Here is a 27,794-nt window from a genome sequence, read left to right on the forward strand (position 1 = left end):
ATGAATTTTTGGAGGTTGCTTCCCTTTGAATAAATCACTTGGGGCCAGTAGAGTAATTTCTTAAAGCATAGAGTTGTTACTGGAAAAGAGAAACTTTTGCTCATATGAGAAAGTAAGAGCTTGGGAACCTTTGAGTTTGTTTTCTGAGTCCTACTCCCCCAAACACACGGGGTTCATTTTTTTTCTTTTAGGCACAAAGTAATGATGCCATGAGAAGTGCTGCTTGTAGTTGTCTGTGAGTGGGTATAATAATATTAATATACCTTTATCTCTTCATGTATTCCAGACCCTTGCAAAGTGCTTTATTCACAATCCCATCATCCTTTTGACCCTGATGAGTTAAGGGTATTACTGAAACTGACTTATAAGTGAACAAGTGAGGCTTAAAGAGGTATAGTAAGTTGCCTGATCTGACCTTCACTGTCTGCTAATTCCACACACAGTTCATACAAGGAAATTGATTTTTATTTATTTTATTTATTAGAGACAGAAGGACGGAGGGGGAGAGAGAATGGCTGTACCAAGGCCTCTAGCCACTGCAAACAAGCTTCAGATGCATGTGCCATGAGTACATCTGGCTAACATGGGATCTGGAGAATAGAACCTGGGTCTTTAAGGCAGGCAAGTGCCTTAACTGCCAACCCATCTTCTCCAGCCCATGTTTCTTTTTTCCTGTAATAATCATATCATTGTGTTTCAAATGGCAATTGTCAATTCTTGACAATTTTACAGTCTTTAGTTTCTCATTTGCTCTATGTAAGTGGGAAGCAGTATATTACAGTGAAATAGCCCAGATACCTAGTCTGATATTACTGGAGTGCTGTCTTCTCTTTTAGGGACCTGACTCATCTTTAGCAGATTCTTTCCTTTTCCTTGTATGTGATGTATATAGCATAGTACCTGTCCCTAAAGATTATTGGAAGGCCACTAACTAGTCTATAGAAGGTTATTTAGGTCACATGTCATTTCTTTAAAAATTTTTTTCCTCCCCTGAGGTAAGGTCTTGCACTAGCCCATGCTGACTTGGAATTCACTATGAGGTCTCATGGTGGCCTCGAAATCATGGTGATCCTCCTACCTCTGCCTCCTGAGTGCTGGGATTAAAGGCATGTGCTATCATGCCTGGCTAAAAATAAATTAAAAAAAATATTTTATTTGAAAGAGAGAGAGAGAGACAGACAGACAGAGAATGGGCACGTTGGGGCCTCTAGCCACTGCAAACAAACTCCAGATGTGTGTGCCATCTTCTGCATCTGGCTTATGTGGGTACTGGGGAATTGAATCTGGGGATTTAGGCTTCTCAGGCAAGTACCTTAACTGCTAAGCCATCTGTCCAGTGTCGTTGTTCTTTTTCTTTTTTTTTCTTTTGGTTTTTGGTTTTTTTGAGGTAGGATCTTAGCCCAGGCTGACCTGGAATTCACTAGGTAGTCTCAGGGTGTCCTTGAACTCATGGTGATCCTCCTACCTCTGCCTCCTGAGTGCTGGGATTAAAGGCATGTGCTACCATGCCTGGCCAGATGTTTTTTTTTTAAGTGTGAGGTGCGGGTCAGGTTGTGGCCAGGCGTGCGGGAGTGCGGGAGTGGGGCCCTCAGTGGGGCAAGCGGCTTGGCTCCCATCCAAGCAGTCTGTGCTGTCACTCTTTGGTCCCCGAGGGAGGCCCAGACCCAGGCCATGAGACACATTCTTGACATCATGAATCCTGTTTATAGCCCTGGGTCTTCTGGGGTTCCCTATGCAAATGCCCAAGGAATTGGTTATCCAGCTGGTTTCCCTGTGGGCTATGCAGCAGCAGCTCCTGCCTATTGTAACATGTACCCTAGAGCAAATCCTACCTTCCAAACAGGCACCCTGCTGACTGCTCATTCTCCAGCTCCTGTTGCCTCTCACCCAGTCACTGTGCCCACATACTGGACCCCAGGACCACCTGCCTACAGCTACGTGCCTCTTCAGCAGTGATCACCCTACAAGTTAATGTTTGAGGATGGAGCTGTGTAGACATCACTGAGTTCCACAGCTGGTGCTACAGGCCTTGTGCCTCCACCCAGGACCTCCTTTTTTTTTTTCTTTCGAGGTGGGGTCTCACTCTAGCTCAGGCTGACCTGGAATTCACTATGTAGTCCCAGGGTAGCCTTTGAACTCTCCATGATCCTCCTACATCTGCCTCCTGAGTGCTGGGATTAAAGGTGTGTGCCACCATGTCTGGCTCAGGACTTTTCTTAATGCTGCTGACACTTAGCTAAACACGATTGTGCCCTGGTCCAGCAGGTTCCAGCGCCACTAGTCTCCAACTAACTGTGGTCTTAAAGCAAGTCCTGTTTTGTGGACTGCCTGGCAATAATTTTTTCTCGGGGGGGGGGTGGGGGTTCGAGGAAAGGTCTCACTGTAGCCCAGGCTGTCCTGGATCTTACTGTGTAGTCTCAGGGTGGCCTCGAACTCTTGGTGATCCTTTTACCTCTGCCTCCCAAGTATTGGGATTGAAGGCATGTGTCACCATACCCGGCTTCTGCCTGGCAATTTTTTTAGCTAACTGTAAAGATGAAAAGGGAGTGTTAAATCTATTCTGGATCATATATAGTTGAATGCATGTTTAAAAATAAAACACAAAAACCAAGCTTGCTCAGTCTACCTGCAGTGACTGATGTAAATCCACAGGAATGGAACTGTGTTTTACAACTTATATCACTAATGCACTGTTGTATATGCAGAGTCTTAAAGTCAGTGTTCAAGTACAAAACAAAACAAAACATTAGTTATGCAGCCAGGCGTGGTGGCGCAGGCTTTTAATCCCAACAGGCCTTTAATCCCAGCACTCCAGCGGCAGAGGTAGGAAGATCACTGAGTTCAGGGCCACCATGAGACTACATAGTGAATTCCAGGTCAGCCTGGGCTAGAGTGAGACCCTATTTCAAAGAACCAAAACAGACAAACAAAAAAAACCCAAACCACTAGTTATACAAGTGTGATGACCAAAATTCAGACTCTCAGAACCCATGTGAAGCTGGGTGCAGTAGTGCATTCATATATAGTCCCTGATCACCTGTTGGCAAGAAGGGAAATGGAGGGCTGGGATTCAAGTGGTTAAGGATGTTTGATACAAAAAGTGGTGCATGTGTCTAGTGTTTGTTTCAGAGGCAAGAAACCTTAGTATACCCATGGTATTACACACACAAATACAAATAAATATTTTTTCAAAAGAAGGGAAATGGAACCAGGAGAACTCCAGAAGTGTGTAGACCATCTAGCCTGGTGAATGCAGTGATGAATAGCAAAGAGACCCTATCTAAAACCAAGTAGGAGGTAGCAGCAGACTCTCGGAAGTTTCCCTTTCCCTTGATCTCCATGTGTGTGGTGGCACATGTGTCCTGTATACAAACACATACACTATATATACAAACACATGCATGCATATGTGGTGGCCGATAATTACAAATAGGGAGATTTGAATTTAAAAACTGAATTTGTCTCCTTTTGCAAAAGTTAAGAAAGGTGGTGGAATAATACATGGCAGTAATTTTCTGGAATTGAGTGATAGATGTCACCTTAGGAGTGTACTCCCATCTGTTGCAGTCCCTGCCCAAGTCTGTATTCTGTTGTCCATGTGGCCATTGCCTTCCTGAGAATTTACAGATCACCTATAAGTGCACTGGGTTCTCAGTATATGTAGCAAGACTAATGATATAGTTCCCATTTTACAGATGAGAAAACCAAGGCTTAGAGCCAAGTGAGCAGGAAAACTAGCCTACCCAGTTCCTCCTCTGGATTTATTAAGCCCTTTGTGTATAAAATGCAGTGCAATTACTGCCACCAAAAACATTCTTCCAGTACAGTGTGAGATGATCTCATTATTAAGATATACTTAATAGAGATTTTTGAAGACATTTGTGGAAATTAATTGTAAATACAAAGCTCCCTCTGGTGGCTTATGTGGTGTATTACATATAAAGCTATTTTTACACTTAAATTACCACAAATAAGATACAGTATTTCAGAATTCTTTTTTTTTTCCCCCAAGGTAGGGTCTCACTATAGCCCATGTTGACCTGGAATCCACTATGTTGTCTCAAGGTGGCCTCAAACTCACAGTGATCCTTCTACCTGTGCCTTCCAAGTGCTGGGTTTAAAGTCTTGTGCCATCATGCCCGGTCAAAATTCTTTTTTTTTTTTAATTTTATGAGAGAAATGGCATACCAGGTTTTCCAGCCACTGCATTTGAAGTCCAGACACGTGCACCATCTTGTGTGCATGTGGGACCTTGCATGCTTGTATCACCTTGTGCATCTGTTTTATGTGGTTGTGTAGGCTATATTCTAGAATAAATTAAACTGCAACAAACCTAATTCATGCTGGCATATTGAACATTTGGCTATGTAGTACTCTCTAGAACCAGGAGTTGATACTAAGTTGCGCTTCATATCAGTTGACATGAGAAAAAGTAACATGATTTCTAGAGTTTGTGCAGTGTTCTCTTACATAGCTGTATCAGCTTGTTTAACCATTTTTTTCAAGTGTTTTTCAAACCATTATGAATAGTTTCTGTAAACACATTTCTTTGTACTTGTCTGATGTGTCCTTACCTAGAGTCCTAAAAGTAGAATTCCTGCACCATGCTTTTTGGTTGTTGCATTACTGGTGGTCAAACCCAGGCCCTTGAACATGCAGTGCAAGTGCTTTGCCACAGAGCTATAGTACATCTATACTGGACTGGTTTTAAGGAATTGAACCATTTGACAAAACATCTTAGGTTCTCCAGCAGCATCAGGCAGTTTGTATTTTAGCTTTGAATTGACTTTATTTAATAAATGACCTTTAGGCATTGGAGGAGGCCCAGCACTGGTGAGGGCAGTGGACTTGGCCTTCTCTGCACAGTGTCCTCTAGGTTTCACCCTGCTGCTAACACATGGCTTTGGATTAGATGTTTCTATCATGTGGGCTTCTGGTCCTCTATGGGCTGCTTCTAAAGTCCTTTCCTAATATTTCCTGTAGTCTCAGGGTGTCCTTGAACTCACAGTGGTCCTCCTACCTCTGCTTCCCAAGTGCTGGGACTAAAGGTGTGCACCACCATGCCCTTCAGGGAGATTGTGAAATAACAGTTTGGTAATCAAGTGTCAGGGGAAGTACTGGACTTGTTTTCTGAGAGTTTCTTTTTTTTTTTTTTTTTTTTGGTTTTTCAAAGTAGTGTTTCACTCTAGCCCAGGCTGACCTGGAATTCATTCTGTAGTCTCAGGGTGGTCTTAAACTCACGGTGATCCTCCTACCTCTGCCTCCCAAGTGCTGGGATTAAAAGCGTGTGCCACCATGCCCAGTTTACTGAGAGTGCTTCTTGATATGTTTTTCAGTCTAAAATTATGACTTTGGCTTTTGTGTTTTATGTTTTTGTATTTCAATGCTTATATAGCTAGTTCAATGTGTGTTGGTTCATTTTTCTTCTAAAGGTTGAGTTGGGAGATGGATCTATGGATAAAGTACTTGGTGCTCAAACCAAGTACTGAGTTCCATCTACAGTTGCTATGGAGGAAAGCTATGGCAGGTTTCTGTGGTCTCACTGAAATAGGAGGCAGAGATAAGAGAATTTCCCAAAAGCTCAGAAGCTTGTGACATGTGCAGCAGTCAGCATGACAAGAGAGTGATTAAGAGTAGAAAATTTTAAATCCAGTATGCTAGCATAGTAGTCCTACTGGTGAAAAATTGAGTCAAATATAGGGAAAGCAGTCTGTAGAACTGGTAAACCAATCAGGTAGGCCAACAATTGGGCAACAACTGTACACAATTATATAGAAGTGGGGTGGGTGGCAAATGTATTCTTGTTGATGTTCCTGATGAGGAATAGCTTTATCATGTGGATGGAGGTAGGGTGGCATAAGTCACAGAAGAGTTAATATACACGTCTCTGTGTGATATGTTCCCATCTCACTTAATATCTGATTATCATTTTGGTGGATATATGCAATTGGAAGAGGTATTTTGACATGAGTCAGTTTTCTGTTGAGGCTGATTATTAGAATAGCTTCTTGCTGTTAATGCTCGTGAAGGTAGCTTATCTACTCATCACAGAGAGCTGTAATAGGGACAATGCAGGTAGTCTTTGGAATAAGCCAGACTTGTCTCAGGGGTACCTAGCAATGTCTGTGGGTTAGTCTTTCCTCTAAAATGAGAATGATTCCTCTTTTGGAGGAAGTCGTGAGGCTGAGGTGTACCTTACGTGGTGTACCTCACATGATTTATGGGTTTTAGTGGATGATTATAGATGTTCATTTGATGTTAGTTCCTTTCCCCTTTTGTTTCTTACTAAAATGATAACTTCTTAATGAAACCATGTAAGAAAAACATTTTTTTGTTGTCTGACTTCTCATGCAGCTTTTGGTTAAGCTTGCAGTGATGCTATGTAGACTTATTTTTTCTTGTGCATACTCTGATCACCAGGTATCAAGGCTACATTGGTGCGGCCCTAGTTTTAGGGGGAGTAGATGTTACTGGACCTCATCTCTACAGCATCTATCCTCATGGATCAACTGATAAATTGCCTTATGTCACCATGGGTGAGTGTCATGTTTTCTCAATGTTTCAGACTTCTTTTGAAGGGCTGCTCCCTTCTCTACAGTGCTTTGATTCACTCTGCAAGTGTTTATTGAATGCCTTCCATGGATTGCACTTAGCATATAGCAATGAACAAATTTTAGCTAGAGCTTTTTGCTTGTAAGTTTTTTTAGTAGATAGACAGGTAGTAAACAACCATAAACCCATGTCAATATAATATGTTAGACGAAAGTGATAAATACTCAAAAGACAGTACAGGTGGCACTGTACTAAAGTTACACAAGGTGTTAATCTTGGCCAGATTTGAGTCAAGACTATGTAGGGATTCTGCTATTTCTTATGTCTGTATGAGAATTTGCAGTAATGTTCAAAGAGAAAGTTAAGAATATCCATGTAGGCTAAACGGACTTGGGAGTGGTGGGCAGGCAGGAACTAATGAGAGTTAAGAAGAATGGTTGGGTAGGCCTCAGGATAAGCTGAGGTTTAAAGTGAAGAGCCCTCCAGGCAGATTCCTGGTGTCTGCAGAGAAATTCTTGTTTTGAAGCTGAGTGATTTGGAGTCCTCTTTAACACCTAACTTGTAAAGAATAACAGTTTCCTACCTGAGGTTTTGTCAGTAGCACCTGGGCACAAAGTTGTGATTAGTTGCAGCAGGGAGTCTCTGTTCCAGTGTCTGCTATGTAAACAGTAGCTGATCTTTCCCAGTAGATTTTTGTGTTTATGGTTTGGCATTAACTGCTAGATAAGATTTAAAAGAACCCTAAACACCATTTTCCTTTTGAAAGTGACAAAATTGTATTTGGAAGAATTGAGATGTTTCTGATTCTAAAGTTGATGTTATATATATATATATAAAATATATTTCAATTTTCTGAGGTAGGGTCTCAATTCTAGCTCAGGCTGACCTGGAATTCACTATATAGTCTCGGGGTGGCCATGAACTCCTACCTCTTGCCTCCTGAGTGCTGGGATTAAAGGCATGCGCCACCACAGTTGGCTTGGTTTCAAAATTTTTTATTTGTAATATTTCAAATTTGGGGCTGGAGAGAAGGCTTAGCGGTTAAGCACTTGCCTGTGAAGCCTGAGGACCCCGGTTCGAGGCTCGGTTCCCCAGGTCCCACGTTAGCCAGATGCACAAGGGGGCGCACGCGTCTGGAGTTCGTTTGCAGAGGCTGGAAGCCCTGGCGCGCCCATTCTCTCTCTCTCCCTCTATCTGTCTTTCTCTCTGTGTCTGTTGCTTTCAAATAAATAAATAACAAAAAATATTTAAAAAAAAATTTCAAATTTGTAGAAAAGTAACTGTACAAAGCAGTAGTGTTCTTTGCTCAGCTTTGTCAGTTGACATTTGCTGTGTCTCTCATGTATGTTATTGTTATTACCATTATATGTGCATGTGGTACCATCTGAAAATAGACATCACAGTCCCTCACTAGTCTTTCATGCTGCTTTCTTTATTTCCTATCACTGCAATAAAGTCATTAAGTTCAGGAAATTTAACATTGATACAAAGCAGTTTCATGTCTAAAATGGGAAAATAAGGGGTTGGGAAGATGGCTTAGTGGGTAAAGTGCTTACCACACAAGCATGAGGACCAGAGTTTGACAACCCAGCACTGGTAAAAAGCTGGGTATGGCAGAATGTTTCTGTTTTCAGCACGGGGGAGGTAGAGGCAGGAGGACCCCTGTGGTATGCTGGCTAGCTGGTCTAGCTGAATCTTTGAGCTGTAGGTTCATTGTGTAAGACCCTCTTTCAAAAAATAAGGTGGAAAGGTTGAGGAGATTGCACAGGGGTTAGAAGTGGTTGCTTACAAACCCTACTGCCCTGGGTTTAATTCTCCAGACATCGACATAAAGCCAGATGGGTGTTCATTTGCAGCAGCAAGAACTTTTGGCACACACATGTGCATATGCACCCAAATATATGTACTTATGTGTAAATAAATGCATATTTAAAAAATCCCATGACGAGTGAATGAGGATGACACACAGTGTCAACCTCTGGCCTACCTATATGTATCACACATAAAAATGCATGAAAAAAAAGTAAAATAAAATGGGATAGTTGATAGGTCTATAGCTCTGAGTTTATAGAATGCTTCTCTCTTTTTTTTTTTTTTTTTTTTCCCTCTGAGGTAGGGTCTTGCTGTAGCCCAGATTGAACTGGAGTTCACTATGTAGTTTCTGGGTGGCCTTGAACTCACAGCAATCCTCCTACTTCTGCCTCCCGAGTACTAGGATTAAAGGTGTGCGCCACTATGCCTAGCTCAAATGCTTTTTTTTTCTTTCTTTCCCTGAGGTAGGGTTTCTGTCTAGTCCAGGCTGACCTCGAACTCACAGTGATCCTTCTACCTCTGCCTCCCAAGTGCTGGGATTAAAGGCGTGAGCCACCATGCCTGGCTCTCAAATGCTTTTTTTTTTTTAAATTTTTTAAAATTATTTATTTATTTATTTGAGAGCAACAGATACAGAGAGAAAGACAGATAGAGGGAGAGAGAGAGAATGGGCGCGCCAGGGCTTCCAGCCTCTACAAACGAACTCCAGACGCGTGTGCCCCCTTGTGCATCTGGCTAACGTGGGACCTGGGGAACCGAGCCTCGAACTGCAGTCCTTAGGTTTCACAGGCAAGCGCTTAACCGCTAAGCCATCTCTCCAGCCCTCAAATGCTTTTTTAAACTACTTATTCACGCAGTCTGCACATGCTGTCCTAGAAGACCAAATTAAGAATGAGCCATTAGTAACATCTGATGTAATGTGCAAATAAGTTGTTGCTTTGAGATTGTGTTTGTTCATCTGTTCATTTGTTTACCAACTATTTATTGAGTACCTTCTGTGTGAAGACACTGGAGCAGAGGGAGCACAGAGATGCATGGGAGAGTTTTGCCCCTCAAAATAGGCAGTCTTAGCTGGGAAACAGGGATGTCAACAAAGTACAAAAAGGTCATGGGAGCATCTGGGAGAAAGGGTCACATCTAAGCTAGGGAAGGCCAGCAAAAACTTAGAAGAGAAAAATATTTACAACTCTGAGAGAACACACGTGCTAAGTTGAGAATAGTAATAAAGAGTAGTAGGAAGGAGTATGTGGATGATGGTGTTTGGGAAGTCCTTTCTGAGTATGTGACATTAAAAAACATTGTGTCATGAAAGTCATTTATAAACATGACATCACTCAAGAGGGCCAAACTACTACATGAAAAGTAAGTCCAGTCTCTCCTTAAAAAAATAAAAAGTTTATTTATTTATTTACAAGGAGAATGGGGAGGGAGAAAGAGAAAGAAGGGCTGGAGAGATAGCTTATTAGTTAAGGCACCTGCCTGTGAAGCCTAAGGACCCAGGTTCAATTTCCCAGTATCCACATAAGCCAGATGCACAAGGTGGTGCATGCACCTGGAGTTCGTTTGCAGTGGCTGGAGGCCCTGGTACGCCATTGTCTCTCTCAAATAATAAATGAATAAAATAAAAATATTAAAAAAAATAGGGAGGGAGAGAGAGCAAGCAAGCGAGCGAGCTAAAGAGAATGGGTGTGCCAGGGCTTCTAGCTGCTGCAAATGAGCTCCAGATGCATGTGCCACTTTGTGCATCCAGCTTTACGTAGGTGCTGGGTAATCAAACTCAGGATGTTTGCCTTTGTAGGCAAGCACCTTAACCACTGAGCCATCTCTCCAACCCCTATTTGTCGTTTTTTTTTAAAGGTTCTAAGTAACTTTTTATTTATTTATTTATTTATTTGAGAGAGAGACAGAGAGAGAGGGAGAGACAACGGAGAGAAAGAGAATGGGGTGCACCAGGGCCTTTAGCTACTGTAAATGAACTCCAGACACATGTGTCCCCCTTGTGCATCTGGCTTACATGGGTTCTGAGGAATTGAACCCTAGTCCTTAGGCTTAGAAGGCCTTAACTGCTGAGCCATTTCCCCAGCCCCTATTTGTCATTTTTAAAAACCATATAATGGTGGCACACACCTTTAATCTCAGCACTTGGGAGGCAGAGGTAGGAGGATCACTGAGTTTGAGGCACCCTGAGGCCTACATAGTGAATTCCAGGTCAGCCTGAGCTAGAATGAGACCTTGAAAAACAAAAACAAAAAAACTAAAACCAAAACAAAACAAAACCCTACATGTAATGAAGTTGTGTTATTGCATGATACTTCTCCCTTACTGTCATTTTTCCCTTCCCTCCCTCCCTTCTTCCCTGTGCTGGAGAACAAACCCAGGCCCTTGTGCATATTAGACAAGTGCTCCATCACTGAGCCATATCTTCAGCTCTCTTACTTTGTTTTGAATAGGTTTTGTATCAGTGTATCTGTATCATTTCAGAATTAGTTGTGTATAATTGCTTTATATGGCTATACTATGACCAAGTCTTATTAAATGATTTCCAATTTTGCAACAAATCTGTTTTTATCTATGTGTATAAATACATAAACTAGATATATTTCTAGTGAGGAAATTTCTGGATTAAGATACTCAAATTTGTCAGAATTCTGTCACAAGCAGTAGAATGATTTATGATTTAAGGAAAGAAGGGCTCTTTTTTTTTTTTTTTTTTTTAATAGTAGGTGGTTCTCAACTAGGAGGGCAGGAACAGAGTTTGGGGTCAAGAACAGTGTAAAAATACTACACTAAAGAATAGACTGTGGCAGGCAAATGCAAGATGTGTCTGCCTGGCTACCACATCTGTGGCCCTGATGGCCTCTGATTTGATTCTGCAGTCCTGTTCACCAGAGAGACCCATTCAGTAAAGGGTAGGCACTTCTGAAGGGTGATGCACAGCCTCTGTGAGTGTGGAGGTGGAGTTCCTCAGATAGAGGAAGGAAGTACAGCTGCTGGGCATGCAGCCCCCAGAAGTGACAGATGGCAAGCCATACAGTGTATTTTACCTTTTGAGAGCTATTGCCAAATTGCCTTCCAAAAAGATGGCACTATTTTACTTTCCCACTATGAACGTGAAGTGTGCCTTTCTCATGCTGCCTTTCCAACACAGGGTGCATTTGTCAGTGATAAGGGCAAAAGTTGGAAGAAGTAACTCTTTGGCTGATCCCTGATAGATGAGTAGGAATTAGCTGTGGCACTCTATGCCCAAGGGAAAGACTCTTCAGGCTTTGAGTGATTTGTGGGAACATGAACGACAGCTTCCCTGAAGTACAGGAGTAGTGGCTGGGGTTGGGGGAAGGATTATACCTAGGGGGCATAGCAGAAGCAAAAATGGGCAGGAATGAAAATGAATGGATGTTGGGTGGATGGGGTAGAAGCAAGGCTGAAAGCAGGCCTGACAAGGTCCAGATGCTGGAGGCTGAGCTGTTTTGATTTGTCCTGGAGGTTCCCAGCTGATGTTTCCTGGCCAGGCAGTGATAGGATTAGATTTGCTTTGGGGGTGGGAGCCAGTTTTACAGCTTAAGGGAACATTGGCATGAGGGAGGCTGTGGCAGGAAAGGCCAGACATGTGGATGCTATAGAGACAGTAGAGATGGCCCTGCCATTGTGAAGATCACTCAGAGACCAGCCAACCCACCGGCTGGATTTTGGGCACCTGGTGTGGTTCTATTTTTTCTTTCTTGGTGCCAGCACATGCTAACTGTTGGCTGAAATGTGGCAATAACTCTTCCACCTAGACCAGCTCCCATTCTTGTTCCACTTCCATGTGGCAAAAGTCCCCTTGTCCTGAATAATTGGCTCCCCTCTTCCTTTGCCACCAAGCTGCTTTGGCAGGGTGGCTTTGTGCCCAGAGTATCCTTCTCATCACCAGAGTCCAGCCTGAAGCCATTCCCATTTCCTCCTGGCAGCCAGGCTGAAGTGGCAAGTCCTACTTCCAGTACTGTAGTCTTGGCCAAATTCCCCTTTCCCTGATTTTGTCCCTCTTGTGCTTGTCCCTCCTGCCCCTGCCAAACTGATTTGTAAGAGTGGAATCTGTCTTTTTCCCAGATCCTCCTAGAGTCTTGGGAATTTTTGATGATGAATTTATTTCTTGCTTCTCTAACTTATGTGCCAATGAATGTCTGAAACTTAGTAAATTTAGCTGCTATTCATTGGTATTCACTGTGAGCCAACAGTTCATAGTACTGGGGTAGAGTTAGTATTTATATTATGTTGTTTGTGTGGGTCTAGTTTAGCTTAGAATAGCACAAAGCATTGGGTAGGTAGGCCCTTTTTGGTTGTTGTTGAAGGTGATAGTATTTAAATTTAAAGCTTATTTATGCTGTGTCTCTATGCCAGAGTCTACTGGGTGCTATCACATTATTTTCAGTTAAAATTCCATGCAAATGATTCTGTTGTTGCTATTGTATTGATGAGAAACCTGAAGCTTAGTGAGGTTTAGCAATTTAGCTATTACCATTCAGCCTGTAAGTGGCAAAGCTGGGATTTGAACTTTTGTCTTCCATCTCAAGCAGTCCCCAGTATGTTGTAGCTGCTGTGATCTCTCCCCCTCCCCCAGGTAGGGTCTCTCTCTAGCCCTGGAATTCACTATGTAGTTTAGGTTGGCCTCAAACTCACTGCAAGCTTCCCACCCCAGCCTCCCGCATGCTGGGATTTAAGGCTAGCTACTGTGATTTTAATTATCTCACAGATGTTGTTTCATTAAGTTATTAAGCCTTTCCTCTGAGTATTAAAAATATTGGTCAAAATTCCCAAGGGCATGTATTTGTTCTTTGTGGTCCCCCTTCCCCCTCCTCCCCCCTCCCCCCAACCCCTGGGTTTCACTCTAGTCCAATCTGACCTAGAATTCACTATGTAGTCTCAGGGTAGCCTCTAACTCACTGCCATCCTCCTCCTACTGTCTCCCAAGTGCTCGGATTAAAGACATGCGCCACCACACCTGGCCTTGTGTTTTTGAATGCTCTATGTAGATTTTTTTAATTTGATTTTTTGAGGTAGGGTCTTGTTATAGCCCACACTGACCTGGAATTCACTATGTAATGTCAAGGTGGCCTTGAACTCACAGTGATACTCTTACCTTTGCCTCCCGTGCACTGGGATTAATGGCATGTGCTACCATGCCCAGCTAGATTTTTTTTTTTTAAATTATATTTGAGACAGAGAGATAGTGAATATTGGTGTGCTGCAAACAAACTCCAGTCACGTTACTTCTGGCTTTATGCAGGTACTGTGGAATCAAACCCAGATCATCAGGCTTTGCAAATGTCTTTAACCACTGAACAATCTCTCCAGCCCCCTGTGTAGTTTTTCTGTCCTGAATGTTAAAAAAAAAAAAAAGACAAAACAGTATTTATTGAAACAGGTCTGTAGTATCAAGGAAAATTCAAGTGTCCATAATTCTATAACCCTAAGACAACATGATTTTTCTTTCCTGTCCCAGTGCATTGTGATGAGGAAGGATTTGCAGAGAATGTAGAAATGTATATTTAAGTGTCCTGGGCATTGTTTCTGTTGCTCTTTAGGTTTTTTTAGCCATTGTTCTTTGATAGGAGCTGTGCAGGGTTGCCTTCCTTCCTAATTTGGCTTAGATTTATGTGGCTTTGTCTTGTCTTTTCCTTCTGTTGCGTCCCTTTCCTCCTCTTTCCGTCCTTATGAGGGCATGGGAACTGGCTGTTGAGAAAGAACTCCAATATTGCCAGTTTGGTGAGTTTCACTTCAATTCATGTTATTTATTTTGGGTGAGCTATAAACCACGCCTCAAATTACAGAATCAAACAAAACAAAACACTGTTATACTCCATAAAGCCTCAGGGTCCACCGTGGAGTTGAGGTGTTGTGCAAGGATAGCTTAAGGGAAAAAATGAATATTTCATCTGAATTCTCATGATTCACTTGAATTATAAGTTTTTTTAAATTATGTGAGTTAAAAGCAAAATTTTGTAATTAATTTTTAATTTTTTTATTTTTTGGTTTTAATGATTTAACAGTAAGGGCTAGCAGTTAGAAATTACTCATAAGGGCTGGAGAGATGGCTTAGCTGTTAAGGCTCTTGCCTGCAAAGCCCAAGAACCCTGGTACTATTCCCTAGTACCTGCATAAGCCAGATGCATAAGGTGGCACATACATCTAGAGTTTGTTTGAAGTAGCTGGAGGCCCTGGAGCACCCATTTTCGCTATCTTCCTCTCTCTTTCCTTTCTTCAATAAATAAGTAAATTATTTAAAAAAATAGAAATTACCCCGAAGAAAGGTTGTCTTGAATTTATTTACCCATGGGCCTGTGTGGGCAACTAGCTAGATAATCTGAAGGCTTCTCTTCAGATGTTACTGGTTTTGTTTCATGCTCATTTTGACCTTTGACACAAGTGATCTTGCTTCAAACATCTGGTCTGAGAGTCTCCTCTCTGAGGACTGGCCTTCCAGAGGACCTACTGAGAAGATGAGGCAACTTGTGACCAGGCCCTATCCTGATGCCTGTTTCATGGACAGAAAGTTGACCAATGACAGTAGCATTTTCCTGCTGCAGCACCAGCAATGTTGGCAGGTGCTTTATTGCTCCTTTCTTTGCCCTATAGATGAAGAAACTGAGGCTCCTAGAAGTTTCTTGCCAAGGTCACTCAGAAAAGAAGTACACAAGTAGTTATAGGAACCCTAAGGTTTCAATTATTTCCCTTTTAGGAGAATTTGGAAGAGATTGCTGATATGATTGTTGGAAGCTGGGCAAGATTCTCTGACTTTTCTTTATTAAGACAGGTCTTAGTCATTTTTTACTAGACAAAAAACGTGGGTTCTTTTAATTCTCAGATTAATTAGCTTATTCATTGAACTTGCCAGCTTTTCCCTATTAGGCAAACTGAAGTAGTGTCAGAAGAAGCTTGGGGACCATCTCTTGCTATTAGTTTGGCAGTGTTCCTTGTAGTAGCATTGGCAAGGTATATAAAAGTTTCATTTTTGCTTGCTTATCCACACAGAGAATTAACATGAATAAAATTTCAAGCATGACATTCTTGGAAATGAGGCCCTTGGACAATTTAGGAATACTAACTTGAGGAATAAATATTGGTATGCACCATTAGGGAAGACTTGGGGTCACTTCCAGGGCCCTCTAGGTAAGAGTCTATCTGCAGATAAGCTGGATATACACTTTCCTAATTACTGGAATGCAGTTCTTAGTCCCAGTTTACAGGGCTTTTTTTGTTTTGTTTTGTTTTGTTTATTCAAGGTAGGGTCTCACTCTAGGCCAGGCTGACGTGGAATTCACTATGTAGTCTCAGGGTGGCCTTGAACTCATGGCAACCCTCCTACCTCTGCCTGCAGAGTGCTGGGATTAAAGGCGTGCACCACCACACCCAGCTTTTACAGGGCTTTTGACAGAGGTGGAAACGAACCAGGGTGCCTCACCTTGTGGCCAGAAGAATACTAGAATTAAGTTGGAACATAGATAGGAAGTTCATGCCTATCATTTTCTCTATGTTTTATAGAAAACATCCTTTATGTACACATTTCTCTTTTTAAAAAAAATATTTATTTATTTGAGAGAGGAGAGAAAAAAAAGGAAGAGAAGGAGGTGGGGGGGGGGAGAGAGAGAGAGAGAGAGAGGGAGGGAGGGAGAGAGAGAGAATGGGCATGCCAGAGCCTTTAGCTTTTGCAAACAAACTCCATATGCATGTACCACCTTGTACATATGACTTATGTGGGTTCTGGAGAATTGAACCTGGGTTCTTTGGATTTGTAGGCAAGTGCCTTAAACTGCTAGACCATCATCTCTCTAGCCCCTTTTCTTTCTGTTTTTTTAAAGAGGGTCATCATATGTAACCCAAGCTGGCTGATTTCGTGCTTTAGCCTCCTGAGTGTTGGTATGACAGACAAGTGTCACCACACCCACTGTGCACACTTGATATTTCCATATAAACTTGATTATTACTATTATTTGTGGTTTAGGTTTTCGAGGTAGGGTCTCACTCTTGCCCAGGCTGACCTGGAATTCACTATGTATTCTCAGGCTGGCCTTGAACTCACAGCTATCATCCTACCTCTGCCTCCAGAGTGTTGGGATTAAAGGCGTGCACCACCACGACTGGCCATAAACTTGATTTTGACAGTTACCGGTGTTGGATTAAATTAGCATGCCTGAGGATGGCAAAATAATTTTTTCTGTTCTGTTACATGAAGTTAGATGGAACTGTGGTTAGTTCATCACCTTCATACATACCTTTTCATGGTACAGGTATATGGTCTTTTTTTTTTTTTTTCCTGTTTTGGTTTGTCGAGGTAGGGTCTCACTCTAGCCCAGGCTGACCTGGAATTCACTATGTAATCTCAGGGTGGCCTTGAAACTCATGGAGGTCCACATACCTCTGCCTCCCAAGTGCTGGGATTAAAGGCATGCGCCACCACGCCCAGCCTAGGTGTATTGGTTTTATAGCTGAAAACCTCTGGAAGTTCTTTTTCCTGAACTGGGGCTCCCAGAAGTATTTTGCCATAGATGCTAGATTGTGTCTGGGCCCTGTACCCTGCCAGGGAGGATCTGTGCTGGCCCAGGAAATCTCATTCTTAGAGGCCAGTGGCCACTTTGAAGGGCCTCTTCTATGCCCAAGGTATAACTTAGAACCTGAAAGAACCATGGAAATCTTTGCTTTCATATCTCTGCTTGGAAGTAACCTCTTGGAACTGCTGGTTCATTATTTAGAAAACGAAGTTGATATAGTTTTTGTGGTAGTAGTGGTAGTGATAGCAGTGGTGTCATTTTAATTTTTGTCAGGGCTGGGAATCTTGGAATGGTCAAGGTTACCAGGGTGCTGAGATGTCATGTGCATGTGAACATACTCTGGAAAGCTTTGTTTACTTCTACATGTATGTGTTGCACTTGGTGCCATTTTTTGAGGTAGTGTGGTTTAGGAAAAGTTGATCTTTGGAATCATGTTGCTTCAGTGCATGGATTTTTTTTTTTTTTTTGAGGTAGGGTCTCACTTGGTCCAGCAATAATGGATTTTTAAAAATATAATTTATTTATTTATCTATTTTAAAAGGGAGTAGAAGAGAGAGAGAAGAGAGAGGGAAAGAGGCAGATAGAGAATGGGCACGCCAGGGCCTTCAGCCACTGCAAATGAACTGCAGACGCCTGTGCTCCCTTGGGCATCTGGCTTACGTGGGTACTGGGGAACCGAACCTGGGTCCTTAGGCTTTGCTGGCAAATGCCTTTTATAGCTCAGAATGGAGTATAGCTCCATTTTATAGCTCCAATGAAGTACCAGAAAGAAAACCACTGGGAACCAGAAGTTCATGAAGGTATGTGTCTTGGTTTCTAGTTGCTGCAAAGGTGGTATTAAGTCCATAGGTGGTACCAGTATGTTAGAAGTGAGAAAACATTTTCAAATTCAGGATATTGTTACCGAGAATGTAATTTAGTCAGCCCTTGCCAGTTATTAATTTATTCTAGTCAGAGTGGACTTAATCCTTGGTTCTGTGAGGGAAAAAAATAAAAGAAGAGAAAAAGGCTGGGCATAGTGACACACACCCTTAGTTCCAGCACTTGGGAGACACAGGTAGGAGGACTGCTGTGAGTTTGAGACCAGCCTGAGATGTCATAGTGAGTTCCAGGTTGGCCTGGGCTAGAACGCAACCCTTCCCCCCCCCCCAAGTCCCTTTCCCAGAAGTACTTTTAAATCAGCTAAATGAAATGCTCACAGGTTTCAGGTCTTTGTTTTAAACCCTATTTCAGAGAGAGAAGCTTACTAATCCTTCTTTACCTTTTTTTCTCAGAATATGAGTCTTTATATTCACAACCTAGCATTTGCTGGTCTTTTTTAGGTCAAACTAAGTGGAAAGTCACTTTATGCTTCACTAGGCAGTTCATAGAATGAGGGCTATGCTACCACCAAGATCTGGGGTCAGGTACCCATTCTACCATTTGCTAGCTGTGTGACTTGTAGGTTACTTTACCTCTCTGAATTTAGGCTGCTTCCATCTTTGAAAAGGAGATAGTACTATATCTTACACATGAGTTAAATAAAAAATATGCATAACTGTCCATTTTTTTTTTAGTAAGAAGTGTTTCTTATTTGCACATATGCTTACTATTAAAACTAAGCATGCCTTATGAATTACTAAAACCTCTGTTCCCTTTGTTCTCGAGGGTTTTGAGAGACATGAAAAACTGGATAAGGCTTGTGAAGCAGACTAACCTGCAGTTTGCAAGGTATTTGGAAATGTGGTCCAGAGTGAAGGGTGCCTTTGAGAGACTTGTCCTCTGAGCTAGCTCCCTGCATTTTTCTCCTGCTGCAGGGGAGTGCAGTGTGTGGCCCATTCAGTTTGTAGTGTGAGACTTCCTGTTCTGGTGCTTGCCTATAGATGACCAAGTGGACAAGCACATCTCTAGGTGATTGTCACTTCTGTCTTCGCCTATAAACATGGGGTTAGATCATGCCTCTGTTTTAAAAGAATAGCTTCCTCTATACCTTGTGGCATTTCAACAAAACGCATGAACAAAACCTCTACATTTGAGGTCTAGATACCCTTGATTGTTAAAGTTTTGTCTTAGGAATAGTACTTATAGCCTTTCATGTCCAAGAGGCCTTAATGGTTGTAATTATAAGGAAAATCCTGCTCCATTCAAGAGGTGTATTAAATTATTTACTTATAGTGAAATTGTTAGACTATATTTATTACATTTAAAGAAGGAACCACATTATTTGAGAAATTAGTTTTTCAGTAAAAAATGTTGGATGATTAAGGATATATGAATTTTAAGCATATTAAATGGAATATGTTTTTAAAAAATTCATTGAGAATTAAAGGTAGACTGATGTTGAAGTACATTTGCTGATAAAAAGGAAGCATTTTTCCTCTCACGAGGGTTTAAATGTAATACTCAGTGCTTACTCAGGAGTGAAAACATCAAATTAAACTGTTTATGCTGACAAAGGACAAATCTGGATTTCAGCAAGCCATGCAAGATTGTCTGATTGCTTGGCCTGCGAGCCTCATCGGAAGCTTTTGGCCAAGGTTTATAATGAAATGCATGCATACAATTAAAGCTTTTAAAGTCTGGTTCAGTCTTCTGAGCTTGGAGAAGTGCTCCACTGCTCTCTAGTGGCTGAGTGCCGTCCCCCGGCACCAGCATTGTTTTTTATTCATAAATCAGTTCTTCACACGCTGACATTGTTGGCATCTACAGTAAGCACCAGTACCAGAAGACGAGGCCTTGTAGGCAGGAATGGAGTGAAAAATGACCCCCATCCATAGGTCTATGGAAAGCACCAAATTTTCCTCAGAAAAAGTGGCCAGTTGACTAACAATGAGCAAGTGTGAGTAAGCACTCTGTCAAGGGAGTCGACACTGATGGATTAGAAGTGCTGCGGGGACTCCTTTATCGCTGCATACATCTTCCACCTTGGCAGGCACAGTGGCAAACAGGTCCTTGGGTGCTTAAAGTGGACTGCTCCTTAGCAGAAGGAGCTTTTTTTTTTTTTTTTTTTTTTTTCCCCTGTGAAGATCTGATTAAATTGATTTGGGGAAAAGAGTGAGAATCCATTTCCTGTTACCTCTCAGAACTTTATGACTTTGAGAAAAGAAATTTTCAACACCTTAGTTCCCATTAAAGCTGCCATTCCAAGGTCTTGTTGAGAATGAATGCATCAGGTCACTTTTGGAGGATGGGGAGCTTGTCCTAGAGTCATTACAATAACTATCTGTATTCAGCACTGACTATGGTCCCCAGTCTTCAGCTTTGCGTGTAGCATCTTGTTCTGTCCTTACGCAGTTACTGATTGAAGAAGATACAAGCTGTTGTCACCCTGTTTGTTTGGGGACAAGAAGCCAGGGCAGTTGCTGCACTGAACACCTCAGTTGGTGAGGCAGTGGTACCTTCTGCTGGAAGAGAGGTTGCCTTCTGGAGCATCATGACAGCCTGTGGTGTCAAGAGCTATGTGCCCAGAGAAACTAGCAAGGAACCCACAGCTGTACCCCTTCAGGCAGCTGTGTGTTCCCAGAGCCTGGCCAGTTTGGCATGTCCCAAGTTGCTTCTGAGTAGTGCTTGGGCTTCCCAGTCTCTGGACTTCGGTTTGTTCCTCCTCTCCTCCCCTCCCCTTTCTTTTTTTTTTTTTTGAGGTAGGGTTTCATTCTGGTCCAGACTGTCCTAAAATATGTATTCTCAGGGTAGCCTCAAACTCAGGGTGATCCTCCTACCTCTGCCTCTCAAGTGCTGGGATTAAAGGCATGTGCCACCACGCTTGGCCATTTCTTTTTCTTTTAATTAGCTAATTAATTAATTTATTAGAGAGAATGTATGGGCACACCAGAGCCTCTTGCTGCTTCACACTCCAGGTGGATGGGACACTTTGTGCATCTAGCTTTAGGTATTACTGGGAAATTGAACTGTGGCCCTACAGGCTTTGCTAACTGCTAAGCCATTTCCAGCCCAATCTTCCCACCATTTCTTACCACTTGTTTTCAAGGTAGAGTCTTACTCTTGCCCAGGCTGGAATTCACTCTGTAGTCTCAGGCTGGCCTTGAACTCAAAGTGATCCTCCTGCCTCTACCTACTGAGTGCTGGGATCAAAAGGCATATGCCACCATGCCCAGCCAAGCTTCAGTTTTTCTAGTGTGTAAAGCGAGGAACTGTCTCCATCATTTGATTTTAGGATCTGGGACCTCAGTAAGTATTTCCCCCTTCCCCAGTGTGAAAGTTTATGAGCAGAGGTCTTATTAGAAGAAGAAATTTTCATTTTCTAGAGTTTTTAATATCCTTCCTGGAGTTTGGGCAGTAGGTTTTAGAAGAGTATTTCAAAAGTATTTAGCATATCTGATAACAGATTGTAGCATTGCTGTTTGATTTACTATTTCAGTGAAAATTGATATTTAGAAAGAATGCGTTTAAACAAACAACCTGGACCATATTAATGTACATGTTTATAAACAAATAGAGCAAGTTAAAACAATATCTTGATTATTTTCATGTTGCATTTTAAATATTGTCCTGGATTGTTCCTTCAGAAAATGTTGGTTCAAATTGAACTATGAGCATCCCTAGTCTGAAATCTGAAATGCTCTGTATTCTGAAACTTGTGCTTTAGCATGACTCTGCAGCTAGGCATTTCCACACCTGACCTCATGTGACAGGTCGTAGTCAGAACTCAGGCACACTGAAAATGCTGTATAAAATTACCTTCAGGCTATGTGTATGGAGCGCATATGAAACAAATGAATTTCATGTTTAGGCTTGGGCCCCATCCCAAGATATCTCATTATGGCTATATATATGCATATATTCCCACATCCGAAATTCAAAATACTTATGGTACCAAGCATTCTGGATAAAGAATATTCAACCTGTTCTAATGCTGGTAAGTCCTTTCTGACATTTTAGAAAATGAAGATTAATTTTGCTTTTTTAAAAAAGTGGATATATTATTATAAATGCTGTTATAATGGATACTTGAGTGGCATTGTTAAACAATGCATGGCAAATGTTTAATCATTTAAAACATTTAACTAAAGTTCAAGTCTCATTTTAATTTCCAAGCAAAACCACAGATTATATCCATGTGTGTAGTAATTTTATTGCTGAAATCTGGGAAAAAAGAAAAAAGTAAGCTTGGAAGCATGATTCTTGGGTGGTAGGAAGTTGTTGGAGTCAGGTTCACATTGCTTGCAGAAATCACCTGACCAACAGTAGCTGTTGGGAATAAAAGGGGTTTATTTTGGTTTACAGACTGGAGGGGAAGCTCCATGATGGCAGGGAAAATGATGGCATGAGCAGAGGGTGGATATCACCTCCTTGCCAACATTAGGTGGACAAAAGTAGCAGGAGAATGTGCCAAACACTGGCAAGGGGAAACTGGCTATAATACCCATAAGCCTGCCCCCAACAGTATACTGCCTCCAGGAGGCGTTAATTCCCAAATCTCTATTATCTGGGAACCTCACATTCAGAACACCTAAGTTTAAGGGGCCACTGGAGTCAAACCACCACAGAAGTTAAGCTTTTTCCAGGCTTTTCTGACCTTGACTTCAAGTATTTGGTGGAAGGGAAAGAACATCACACACTTAGGCCCTGGGTGCCACCCCAGTACCATGAATTTGATAAAAAGCGTGATAGGAGGAGCAAGGAAGCATGCATAGGGAAAAAGCCTGATATAGTAGCATACACTTGGAATCTCAGCATTTGGGAGGTTGATGTAGGAGGATCTCAGTGGGTTTCACACCACCTAGGGCTACATAGGAAGACCTTGTTACAAACAAACCCAAAAAAGAAAAAGATTAAAAGAAAGATCTGGTTTTGAAATCTTTGATTTATATCCATGGGATCAGGTAAGTTCCTTCCCTCTGAGCTTCAATCTTCTCTTCACTATAGAGTCTCAGGGTGGCCTTGTACTCATGGTGATTCTCCTACCTCTGCCTCCCAAGTGCTGGGATTAAAGGCATGCACTAGCATGCCAGCTTTTTTTTTGGTTTTCTGTAAATTTAAATCTTAAAATTGCTCGTGGCCAGGCTTTGTGGCACATACCTTTAATCCTAGCACTTGGGAAGCTGAGGTAGAAAGATCACCATGAGTTTGAGGCCAGACTATGCTACAGAGTGAATTCCAGGTCAGCCTGGGCTAAAGTGAGACCCTGCTTCAAAAAAAAAAAAAAATTGTAAGTTATGCATGCTCTTTGGATAAAAATTTAAAAATACAAGTGCAAAAGGAAAATAACACTACTCGGAAATAAGCATAATATTTGATTCATATTCTTCCAGGTGTATCATGTGTATTACATAAGCACATCTGTTGATATTATTTGTAGAATGCTTTTATCCCACTAAAGACTTCGTTATGGACACCTTTTAATTTAATTAATGCAGATAAAAATGCTTTGTCATGTTTAATTGACTTGTATACATAGTGTCTTGCTTTTTAAAAGAAACTATCTACAAAGAGGAGGAAAGAAAGAGCGAGAATGGGTGTGCCAGGGCCTCTAGCCACTGTACACAAACTTCAGATGAGTGCACCTCCTTATGCATCTGGCTAACGTGGGTCCTAGGGAATCGAACCTGGGTCTTTTGGCTTTGCAGGCAAATACTTTAACCACTAAGCCATCCCTCCAGCCCATGTCTTGCTTTTTTATTTTCTCTCTTGATTATTGGACCTTTGAATCTGTGGTGGTACTTTGCTAACCTAAGCAGTTACCTTTTTTGGGGGGGGGGTTTCGAGGTAGGTCCTCACTCTAGCCCAGGCTGACCTGGAATTCACTGTGAAGTCTCAGGGTGGCCTTGAACTCACTGCAGTCCTCCTACCTCTGCCTTCTTAGTGCTGGGATTAAAGGTGTGCACTGCCATGCCCGGCTCAGTTACCTTTTTTGAAATGCATGACTTGGGTATTTGTCAATTCATTTCTTTAGAGTAACTTCCTAGCAGTAGAATGCAGATTGTGGGTATGTGCAGCTTTTGATTTCCTGTTGATGTTTCTAAGTTCCCATCGGAAAAGTTCCTTCTCTTTTACCTCTCCCAGTGTTTTGGTGTCTGTTTATCAGCTTTGTCAGCTCTGGCTATTATTCCTTTTTATTAAAAGAAAAAATATTTATTTATTTAAGAGAGAGGCAGAGAGAGAGGGAGGGAGAGAATGTGTACTCCAGGGCCTCCAGCTGCTACAAACAAACTCCAGATGCATGTGCCACTTTGTCCATCTGACTTACATTGCTAGTGGGCAATCGAACCTGGCTTTGCAGACAAATGCCTTAACCGCTAAGCCATTTCTCCAGCCCCCCTCCTTTTTTTGTTTTTACATTGACTTATGACTCCCAAGAACAGATTCTGCATTTACAAACTTGGCTGGAGGTGTGGCCCTTGGGCATAGGCGCTTGGGCCTCCTCTTTGTCTCCCTCCCCCACCTGAGGTAGGGTTTTACTCTAGCTCAGGCTGACCTAGATTTCACTATGTAGTCTCAAGGTGGCCTTGAACTCATGGTGAACATATCTCTGCCTCCCGAGTGTTGGGATTAAAGGCGTGCGCCACCATGCCCAGCTTGGGCCTCTTCTTTGAACGCCAGTGTCACCTCAAAGGTTGTGGGTGAGTCTGGTTGGGACAGTAGTGGGGGGAGGCCATGGCTTCCTAAGATTCTATAGGGTGTCAGTTACAAGAAGAGTCTTTAGGGAAGCTGAGGTAGGGCGGTATCCACTGAGTGGCTGCCACAGATTTCTGGTGTTGCTGGTGCCTGAACAGTATATTTTCCCCCATCCTGGTCTCTCCAGCTGGGTTCCTCAGTGGGTGAGGAGCCAGCAGAGATGGAATGAGTGTACATGGGGGAGGACAGTGAGTCTGGGAGGCAAGACAGAGAGTGAGTAGGAGTCATTCTGGGGACTTGCAGGAGCATCTTTCTTTTTTAAAAAATGTTTTATTTATTTATTTGAGAGAGAGGGGGCAGATAGAGAGAATGAGTGCAATAGGACCTTTAGCCACTGCAAATGAACTCCAGATGTATGCACCCCCTTGTGCTTTAGCTTACATGGGTTCTGGGGAATCAAACCAGGGTCCTTAGGCTTCACAGGCAAATGTCTTAACCACTAAGCCATTTCACCAGCCTACAGGAGCATCTTTCTAATGATGGTCATTGAAGGACACCTTGTTTTTCTCTTTTAAAGAGCTTTGTTCTGAAAGCAACACTGGTAACTGGGTGGGCTGAAAAAGGCAGGCTTGTGGAGGTTGCTAAGGAGCAATTACAGAATTCCTGATGAGATAGAGTTTTGCTAGTAGATTGCAGAAATTCAAGAAGGGTAGTTCACTCTTCTGATAAGGGAGAACTTTGGGCCAGGCTAGGACAGAGATTAAGGTGATTAGGGAATAGGATATGGTTTTGTTGCTTTAAAGCATCTTTAGTAAATAGAACTTGCTTTACATTTAAGTTTGTCTTTTATTCAGCCTGGTGTGGTGAATAGGGTGTTGGCCCATGAATGTTTTTTGTTTGTATTGGTTTTTCGAGGTAGGATTTCACTTTAGCCCAGGCTAACCTGGAATTCACTATGTAGTCTCAGAGTGGCCTCAAACTCATGGCGATCCTCCTACCTCTGCCTCCTAAGTGCTGGGATTAAAGGCGTGTACCACCATACCTGGCTGTGAATGTTCTTTTATACTTTATAAAGGCATTGATTGCTGTCTTCACTCCTTCAGGGCCATCTCATATCCTCCTGTTCTTCCACTGGACCAACTGTACTCACTCTTCATCCAACACATATCTGCTTGTATTTGTTGAGTGTCAGCTAGGTGTGGGGCTATACTGTACCTATGAGCAGATGGACAGGTCATAAGAATGAGTGGTAAACTCTTGTAGGGTGGGGGGTGATCAAGGATGGGTCCTAAAAAGAAGCCGGAGTTTAAAGATGACTAGGAGTGCTGTGTACTCTCAAGAGGTCAAGGGACTAACCAAGGTGTGAAGGTGAGAAGGCTCAATGGCATGAGCTTTTGGGGCATGGTAATGAGGTACTGGTGGAGGATCAAGTCTCTTTGTGTATTGGGGGGAGGGGCCGGGAGCTGAGGGGACCAGGCCATGCTCATAGGAAGCATTGTATACCCTTTCTGAACTGTCTTGTAGCACATAGAACTTTCTCTATGAGAGAGACACATGTGGTCACAGCTGAGGTGGGAGTTCTGCCCCTGTGCTTGCTATCCTGTAATCTAGATGGTTATCATCGCAGTGGATTGCTATAATGATGACTGCATGACATAAACTATGATGTGGGGCATGATGGAGCTCAGCACTGCCCTGATTGCTTTCTCAGGTGCCCCCTCTTTCCTACTGGGGTGGAAGATGGAGGAGTGCAGGCTGCAAATCCTGTGTTCACAGAGCTCAGCCTTCATGTGTAGAAAGCGTCTGTCTGCATAACTGGACACACATATGGAACTCAGTCCCTAGTACTGGGCATACTGTCCTGATTTTCTATACATTTGTTCCTTAATGGGAAACCAGATAGTTCTAAACTTGAAGATGTGCTTGTTTTTGGATTAGAAAAATCAATAAATGATCTTTCTAAAGAGCTTGTTCTAGTTTTCTGTGTGATAATGTCAGGTTAGGTACATTGAAATACTGGATGGCTCAGGGTATTATAATAGTTTAGAAGGAAAGTGAATTTTTTGGTAGGGCACATGGCCGCTGTATTAATATGGCATATGTCTGATGATTTTTCCTGTATTGATTTGGGCATTGGACAGAAATCTAGAAAACTTGAATAACATATTTGAGAATACCATTCTTTTTGAGTTTGCCTTTAAAAAAGATGACAAGCTCCTTTTTCCTTGTGTCTCCATTGCACCAACTTAAAATTTTGTGAGGATAAATTCTATGAGTATTCTCTTCCTGGTCTCCTGGTTCTGGGCAGTTATCATCCTATGAGAATTCTCAGCCCAATTTGCTACTTAGTGGATGCATTCAGAGTTACCTAGAAACCTGTTGACTAGTGTGTGCCATCTCCTGACACTTCTCTGTACTTCTGAAAAGGGGGCGCCAGAGTCCTCTCCTGAAAAGCTGGGACTAGGAAGTAATTTGGAAGTGATTTAGAAATGATCTTGACTTGAAATTCCCTTTCTTCTTAGCTTTATTTTGGGGCTGCCTTATCTTTGATTTCAGGGGAATTAGGAAACTTTTCAGAACATTTCTCAACACTGTGTGTTGGGTAGATGTATAATCAGAGAAGGCAACAGACTCCTATGTCATTCCTGTGTTCACCTGCCAGCTCTTGAAAACCACCTCTTTACTGTAGAGTGCTCCCCACATTCTGTTGCAAGAAGTTGGGTGTTGTAGTCTGGCACTTCCATTTAGAGAAATTGTGTCCATAGTATTGCTGACAAGCAGAAAAAAAAAATTCTGTTAAAGGAAAAATTATTCTAACATAGTGAATGCAGCTGAGCAGGCGCAAATATATGCCTAGGAGAAAGGAGTAAAAGTGTTACTGTGAACATGCCAAAGACAGGAGGGCCCAGCAGAAAACATGGCCAGGGTTTGTTTTGTTTTTAAATACCTTTAAGGTAAGCTTGTTTTTCTGTTTAACAATAATCCATTAGTATCCTCACAAGATTGTTAGCTTTTAGGTGAATCCCCCTGCCTTCTTGTGTCCTTTTTAAATGTGGGTCTCCAGCCTGTCAGTCCATATACCCTTGGGTTCTTCCCTAGGATAGATAATCTTGGACACAATGGCAAGGCATGCCTGCCTTTGGCCATGATGCAGAATATTTTGTATTTAGAAGTTTTTTTTTTTTTTTTTTTGCTCTGAGAGTTCCTCATTTACAATTTTCGTATTTCTTCCTGACAGCTACCCTTTGTTTTCCACACAAAACCAGCTCATCATTTATTAGGGAGACCGAAGACTGGTTCTCACCTGTGCCTTAAAGCAGAAACTTAGGTTACTTAGGGTGAGCTGGTGAT

At 42.1% G+C, this 27,794-nt stretch overlaps 1 protein-coding gene across 1 annotated transcript in view; it reads left to right on the plus strand.

The window, feature by feature from the left end:
- Window positions 1-27,794, plus strand: part of Psmb7 (proteasome 20S subunit beta 7) — a 63,680-nt gene that overhangs the window by 3,323 nt on the left and 32,563 nt on the right. Inside the window, exon 5 of the mRNA XM_045141615.1 lies at window positions 6,421-6,536. Within this exon, the coding sequence (XP_044997550.1) occupies window positions 6,421-6,536 (116 nt within the window). The remainder of the gene's footprint in view (window positions 1-6,420; window positions 6,537-27,794) is intronic.

Source organism: Jaculus jaculus, chromosome 1, assembly GCF_020740685.1.
Source record: "Jaculus jaculus isolate mJacJac1 chromosome 1, mJacJac1.mat.Y.cur, whole genome shotgun sequence".
Lineage (NCBI taxonomy): Eukaryota > Metazoa > Chordata > Mammalia > Rodentia > Dipodidae > Jaculus > Jaculus jaculus.